The sequence below is a fragment of the Lepidochelys kempii genome, chromosome 7, assembly GCF_965140265.1.
Source record: "Lepidochelys kempii isolate rLepKem1 chromosome 7, rLepKem1.hap2, whole genome shotgun sequence".
Classification (NCBI taxonomy): Eukaryota; Metazoa; Chordata; order Testudines; family Cheloniidae; genus Lepidochelys; species Lepidochelys kempii.
The window spans coordinates 1,343,714-1,351,002 of record NC_133262.1 but is presented as its reverse complement, the minus strand read 5'-3'; the positions used below and the strand labels follow the sequence as shown (position 1 = coordinate 1,351,002).

Sequence of the window (7,289 nt, the reverse complement as noted above, 5' to 3'; positions counted from 1 at the left end):
CCTGAAGCTGCAGCAAGAGGCGCAAAAGGCTAGCGTGACCAGACAGCAAGTGTGAAAAATTGGGACAGGGGGGCAATAGGAGCCTATATGAGGAAAAGACCCAAAATCGGGACTGTCCCTATAAAATCCGGACATCTGGTCACCCTACAAAAGTCCCACCCTGCCAAAGGGGCAAGACTCCTTCCTGAGCCCAGCTGGGGTCGTGCCCTGCGGCTCGAGGGCAATGGGCGGCACAGGAACTCCAGCTTGTGTTCCTGGCTGGGTATGCTGCTCCTTGCCCTGTGCCCCCGGCCCAGCGCCAGCCACTCGAGCGCAGCAGGACGGTCTGGGAGCAGCCGGGGAGGCGGAGGCTGCAGATGAAGGGTCTCTGGGCACTTACAGCTCAGGCCCCAGAGTGGTCCCAGCTGGGAGCAGGGGGCTGCCATTGTCAGCCAGAGCACTGAACCCCCAACACGGGGGCAGGCAGCAAAGAGCCCAGGTCACCCACCGCCTCCTGAAGGGCAGGCCCAGCTCATTTCCTGTAGTACCCAGGGCCATAGGCTGGGGCCCTGCCGGGCGTGCGGCACGCTCGGCCCCCTGGCCCTGCCGGGCGCTGTTCACAGCTCAGACCCGCTCCCACAGCGTTGTTACTGCAGGCTGGATGCTGCCAAGGTGCCATGCCCCAAAGTCAGGGGAGACAAAGGAACCCAGTCAAGGGCCACGGTGTCACCGATGTGCCACCCCGAATGTGCTAATGCGACTCCGATGGGACCAGAGTGGTTAACCACGGCCTGACCCCAATTACTCGTGGCAAAGAAGAGCAGAGGGTTAACCGCTGACCGTGGGTTTGGCAAATGTTATACTTGCTCCCGGGGCAGGTCCCTGCCAGCTGAGGAAGCAGGGGGCAATTCCTGCCAGCCAGGGAAACGACTTGGAAATGTCAAGTTGCCATAAAGTGCTGGTGTGTTGTGCTGGGGTGATCCAGGCACATCATCCCATTGCGGGGGGCCTGGTAATCCCAAGAGCCTAAAGCACGGGGAAAGGAAAGGGCTCCATTAATGGAACTGGAGTCACACGTTCAGCAAGCGTCCATCCAAGAAGCTGCAATACCTGTGGGATGGGGAAGGGGTCTCAGCCACCCGCCAAGCTCGCAGCGGGGGAGGTGTGCGTGGCAAAGCAGTGGGCAAGAGGGTGAGTGCATCCCTTAGCCGACTTCCCCAGGCTCTGCACGAACCCACTAGTGCAGAGCAGGGCTGCCAGAATGACACCAGGGTGGAGAACCTGCCTCAGGAGTGGAGACTCAAAGAGCTCGGCTTGTTTAGCCTGACCAAACGCAGGTGAGGGGAGAGCTGCTCGCTGTCCAGCAATCCATGCGAGGGATAACACCAGGCAGGGAGAGGAGTTATTGCAGTTGAGCGAAAGTCTCTACTGGAAATTAGGAGAGGGTTTCTAGCTATCAGAGGAGTGACGTTCTGGAGCAGCCCCGGAGGGGTGCAGTGGGGGCAGAAAACCTAACTGGCTTCGAGCCTGAGCTTGAGAAGTGTCTGGAGGGGCATGGTGTGATGGGGCTGCCTATGATGGCAGGGAGCCGCTCTGCGACTGCTAGCAGGAAATATCCCAACGCCCGGAGATGGGACACGAGCTGGGGAGGGCTCTGGGTTACTGCAGACAGTTCTCTCCCAGGTGGCTGGCTGCTGGGTCTTGCCCATGTGCTCAGGGTCTAACCAATCGCCAGGTCTGGGGTCAGGAAGGAACTTTCCCCTGGGTGAGCTTGGCAGAGACCCTGGGGGAGTTTCGCCTTCCCTGGCAGCATGGGGCACAGGGCACTGGCTGTTTTGAGTTCATGTCAATGGTGGATTCTCACTGGAAGGTTTTAAGTCTGGATTTGAGGATGTCAGTGACTCAGCCAGAGGCGGGGGTCGATCCCTGGAGGGGGTGGGTGAAGCTCGGTGGCCTGTGCCATGCAGGGGTCAGGCTAGATGAGCTGCATGGCTGTACTGTAGGGCTGTTTGTGGGCACAGGGCCTCTATGGGGCTGGACAGAGGGGATGTGCTACGACAGGATCTAGAGGGCACAGAGGAGCTGGGGTGTAAGGACTGTCCCTTCCCCTCACGGCCTGGCAGCTCCCACTGGCTGGCTGGGGCAGTCGTCTGCCCATGCTGGCTCTGTGCAGTGTGCTGTGGCCCCAGGCACCAGCCATGACTGGGGTGGGTGCACAGCTGGAGCTCTGCTTCCAACCCATCAGGTTCCTTCCCCTCCCGTGTGCCCAGGCCGGGCCCAGCTCCAGCTCCGAGCTGCCTGGGGCAGCAGGGGAGGATGCAATCTGCTGGCTGCCTTGGTCTGCATGAGAGCGGGGGGCAGTGTGTGCCAGGCCCAGGGCTGGCCCTGCGGGCATGCCAGGGCAGCAGATGCCTGGCACCTGGCAGCACGGCAGTCACCAGCACATGATCCACACAGAGAGACAGCGAGTGCCAGGCAAGGGCTTTATTCACACACAAGCTGCCCCTGCCACGTGCCAGGGCAAAGCGCCAGAGGGTGCAAGACCCTGTGCCCTGCCCACTGTGGAGGGCGTGAGTCCCCCTCAGCCCCCCAGCCTAGCGCTGGGCCAGGGTCCTGGTGCCCCTGGCCGGAGGCAGCAGCGGAGCCTTGGGCTGTGGGAAAGGGCACCATGGCTGCCAGGACAGGGGCCCAGGACGCGCCGAGGCTGTGCCAGGAGGGAGTTCTCAGCACTGCCCCAGCGGTGATGATACCAAGGGGGCAGGGCTCTCCTGGAGGGGCTGGTGCTAGGAATGGAGCCATGCAGGGGAGCCCAGGCCCTGGCAGACATGGAGGGGAGCTGGGCAGGGGGACGGGCTGTCGGGTTGGGGGAGGGAGGCGACAGGCTGGTGGGCGCTCGGGGTCACTGGCAGGTGTTGTAGATCTGGATCTGCTGGTTGATGGCACCCACGATGCCCTTCACCTTGGCCTCCAGCCCGTCAAGCTGGGCCGCCTTCTCCTCCAGCACCCGCTCGTTCTCCTGGTACGACCCCTCCAGCGCTGGGGAGACACAATGCAGGGTGAGCCCTCCCCTGCTGGGAGCCCGGTGAGGGCAGTGCCCAGGGCTGTTCCCGCAGCGCCCCCGCCCCACTCCTCACCTGTCAGGCGCTGCAGCTTGCCCTGAGCATCCCGTAGGAGGGCCGTGGCCTCATCACGCAGCCGCTCCGCCCGGTGCCTGGCCTGCAGTGCACCCCGTGCCTGGCTCTGCACCAGCTCCTGCACTGCCTGGTACCCGGCCTCCAGCTGCCCCTCTGCCAGCTGCGCCACACCCAGACAGAGACAGCCAGTCAGAGGGCACCCAAGGGCCAGCATGGCTCCCCCCCCAGGGCCAGTGCAGGCCCCCGGACAGAGCCAGCGCAGACCCCAGACAGAGCCAGCCCAGCTCCCCCTCAGGGCCAGCACGGACCCCCGGACAGAGCCAGGCCAGCTCCCCCCCAGGCCAGCGCAGACCCCCCCACAGGGCCAGCACAGACCCCCGGACAGAGCCAGGGCTGCTCCCCCCCCCCAGGGCCAGCGCAGACCCCCGGACAGAGCCAGCGTGGCTCCCCCGCCAGGGCCAGCGCAGACCCCCGGACAGAGCCAGCATGGCTCGCCTTGCAGGCCCTACAAGGACCCCCTGTGGGGTTAGGAGTGTGATATCATATCTCATTGACAGGTGACACAGGGCCAGAAAGAGTTAATGACCTCCCAGACTGACCTGACCCAGGGCCCAACTTTAGAGACTGCTTAGGAAGAGATGGAAAGGAGGAGAGCTGTGAACTGCAGCCCGCACTGCTAGAGAGAGAAGGGGAGATGCTGGCTCAGGGCTTGTGATGTCAGCAAACGAGTCTTGTCTATTGCCACGGCTTTGATTCAAAGATCAAAACAGGAGTGTGAAGATCTAGGAAGACACTGGAGGGCAACAGTGTTGTTGTCTCTCTGTCTCCGGGAAGGTTGGGGTAACCTGTATCTGAACCGTTTAATGATAAATTACCCTGAGCTAATTGCCAGGATGTTTGGGAGAAGGAAGGTTGAGCCTATTGTCTTCTCAGGCCAAGAGGCTGCTGGAAATGTATAAAAGCCCTGGGACACGATCCTCCTTCATCTCAGATCGGCTTTGGGTTTCAAGAAGGGGAAACCCTGAGCCATAAGGATTGAGATCCCCAGTCACTGACTGGAGTCACCCTGAACATGGACATTGGACTGTAACCTCTGGGCTGTTTCTAAAAGGACGTTTGGCCACTACAGATTCACCATCTCTGCTTGGTATCGTGACCTCAAGAACTGAACTCAGGTCGGTCTGTAGACTGATCTCTCTACCAACTCTCTCTCCCTTTTCTTTTTGAATAAACTGTAGTTTAATTAACGAGAATTGGCTATCAGCGCGTATTTGGGGTAAGATCTAAGTTATCATCGGACCTGGGTCTGGGGCCTGATCCTTTGGGATTGGGGGAACCTGCTCTCTTATATGATGAGAGAAGATCTTCAGTAATCATCATCGTATCTGACGTGTGTCCGGAGGGAGGCCTGGGGCGGGCACTTTAGGGGCACTGCGTTGTGTGGACGTCTGAGTACCCAGGGAGGTGATACGGAGGCTGGTTTGGTAACTCTGAGGAGTGGCATATCCACCCGCGTTTGGGGTTTGTCTGCCCCGCTCTGTCTGCAGTTCACCCCGACTGAGTGACCTCAGCTGGCTCCCACAGGCAGCACCGTCACCGCCCCCCGACAGAGCCAGCTCAGTTGCCCCCCCCCCCACAGGGCCAACCCAGACTGCGCCCCCCCAGGCAGAGCCAACACGGCTCCCCCCGCAGGCCTTACCCAGACTCTCCACCACCTCCAGCCTGCAGGGCCTGAACCAGAGAGCCAAGCCCCCTCCCAGCTGGGTGTCCTCTCCTTTGCCCCCACTCACCTGCTTGACCTCCCCGGCCCGGGCGTGCGCGGCGCTGGCTGTGTTCTTGGCCCGCGTGGCCGCTAGGCTGTTATTGGCCCGTTTCATCTTCAGCGTGCCCAGCTGGCTGTCCAGCCACCCCACCTGCTCCATGGCACCCTGCAGCTGGCGTTCTGTGCTCGCCGCCTGCAGCTGGATCTGCCCGGGAGGGGAGCTCCGTCAACCCAGGAGCCCCCCATCCCTGGCATGGCCCCCCCACCGCTGCTCCTGTGCCCAGCCCTGGCATCTCCCAGACCGAGGGGGGCTTGTCTGTGATAATGATGGGGACGGCATACCAGGCAGTGTTGGGCATCGCTGCCCCATGGTGCAGAAGGGTTCAAATGCCCCTGGGCACTGCAGGGGGCAGGAGCTGTTGGGTAGGTAACTGGCTGGAACCGACCCACAGCAACAAGAAAGGCACAGGAGCCCCACGGCCGGCCAGCTGACCCCTAACAAGGGGGAACTAGGCTGGCAGCTGGGAGCCCAGCGGGGTCTGCAGGGAGAGGGGTAGGGGCAGGACTCGCCGGGGGCTGGCGGACACAGGAAATATGAGGAAGGAGGCCGAGATGGGCTGGCCAGGCTGGACTCCGGCTGCCTCTCCGCTGAGCCAGGACTGGAACCCAGCACCGGCTGGCGCGGCACAGAGGGATGCTCCGAGCAGGGGCTCGCTCAGTGGCCTGGCTGGGCAGAGCTCCCGGGGGGAGGCAGAGGCTGCAGCCCGGAGGCTCGGGCTCAGAGGTGGGGAGGCCACACGTGACCCCGGGGACCCAGCCCACGGAAGGGAAGGCTGGGGAAGTGCACAGGCTCAGCTCCCTCCCAGCCCCTGTGGGGAGGACAGAGCTGCCCGGCCCCTTGCCGTGGGGCTGTGGGGTCCCCAGCTGAGGCTCCCCCGGGGGGGCTGGGGCTGCGCTCACCGTGCTCAGGGTGCCCTCCGTGTGGCGGATGTCATTGCTGGCACTGCGGATGGTGCTCTCAGCGGCGCTCTGGGTTCGCCTGGCATCCTCCAGCGCCCGCCTCCCCACTTCAGCCGCGTTCTTCACGCTCTCCGCCCGCGACCTGCACCCGGGCACAAGGCAACACATGGGGCCCTGGGCTCGCCCCGCCCCTCGCCCAGCCGCCCTGCCCAGGGCCTGGCCGGTGGCTGCCGAACGGGGAGTGCCCCCATGCCCAGCCCACCTGCCCGTTACAGCAGGGTCGCCAGAGTGTTGCCGCAGGCACGGGGGCAGGGCGGGAAGCAGGTGTCACTGTAGGTAGCCCCAGGCCCAGTGTGACTGGCCCCCGCCCCATGGTCTCACCTGGCCCTGCGGGCGTCCTGCAGCAGCTGCTCCGCTCGGCGCACATCACCCGCCGTCTGCTCCAGGATGGCATCCACGTTGGCCAGGCTGCTGACCCGCTCCTTGATCTCCTCGGCCAGGTGGCGGATCTGGTCGGGCGAGGCTGGGATGGAGAGAGCCAGCACCTGCCCAGCCACCACCTCAATGCTGTCGGGGTCGGCCCCCTCCTCTGCAGGGCGGGGAGGGGGTCAGCACTGCAACCCCTGCCCCGCCCCCGCGCTGCCTGCCCCGCCCTGACCTGCCCTGCCCCGCCCCCGCGGTGCCTGCCCCGCCCTGCCCTGCCCCGCCCCCACGCTGCCTGCCCCGCCCTGCCCTGCCCCGCCCCCACACTGCCTGCCCCGCCCTGCCCCGCCCTGCCCTGCCTCACCCCCACGCTGCCTGCCTGGTCCTGCCCTGCCCCGCCCCCGCGCTGCCTGCCCCGCCCTGCCCTGCCCCACCCTGCCCCCACGCTGCCTGCCCCGCCCTACCCTGCCCTGCCCCCACGCTGCCTGCCCCGCCCGCACGCTGCCTGCCCCGCCCTACCCTGCCTCACCCCCACGCTGCCTGCCTGGTCCTGCCCTGCCCCGCCCCCGCGCTGCCTGCCCCGCTCTGCCCCACCCTGCCCCCACGCTGCCTGCCCCCGCGGTGCCTGCCCCGCCCTGCCCTGCCCCGCCCCGCCCCCACGCTGCCTGCCCCGCCCTGCCCCGCCCTGCCCCGCACGCACGCTGCCTGCCCCGCCCTGCCCTGCCTCACCCCCACGCTGCCTGCCTGGTCCTGCCCTGCCCCGCCCCCACGCTGCCTGCCCCGCCCTGCCCCGCCCACACGGTGCCTGCCCTGCCCCGCCCCCACGCTGCCTGCCCGGTCCTGCCCCGCCCCCACGGTGCCTGCCTGGTCCTGCCCCGTCCCAATGGTGCCTGCCCCATCCTGCCCCGTGTGACGATGTGACTCAGCAGGGAGGGGGAAGTGTTGACCTGGGAATGTGCCCTGGGGATGGGAGACCTGAGAGCCTGTCACCTGAGCCAGGAGGGGGCTGGGGGGGGGGGTAACACCTCTGC

General features: G+C 65.4%; 1 protein-coding gene across 1 annotated transcript in view; it reads right to left on the bottom strand.

Moving 5' to 3' along the window:
* Window positions 1-2,448: 2,448 nt before the first annotated feature.
* Window positions 2,449-7,289, bottom strand: part of LAMB2 (laminin subunit beta 2) — a 43,112-nt gene continuing 38,271 nt past the window's right edge. Inside the window, 5 exon segments of the mRNA XM_073350846.1 lie at window positions 2,449-3,015; window positions 3,114-3,273; window positions 4,904-5,080; window positions 5,836-5,977; window positions 6,217-6,424. Coding sequence (XP_073206947.1) covers window positions 2,879-3,015; window positions 3,114-3,273; window positions 4,904-5,080; window positions 5,836-5,977; window positions 6,217-6,424 — 824 coding nt within the window. The 3' untranslated portion in view covers window positions 2,449-2,878.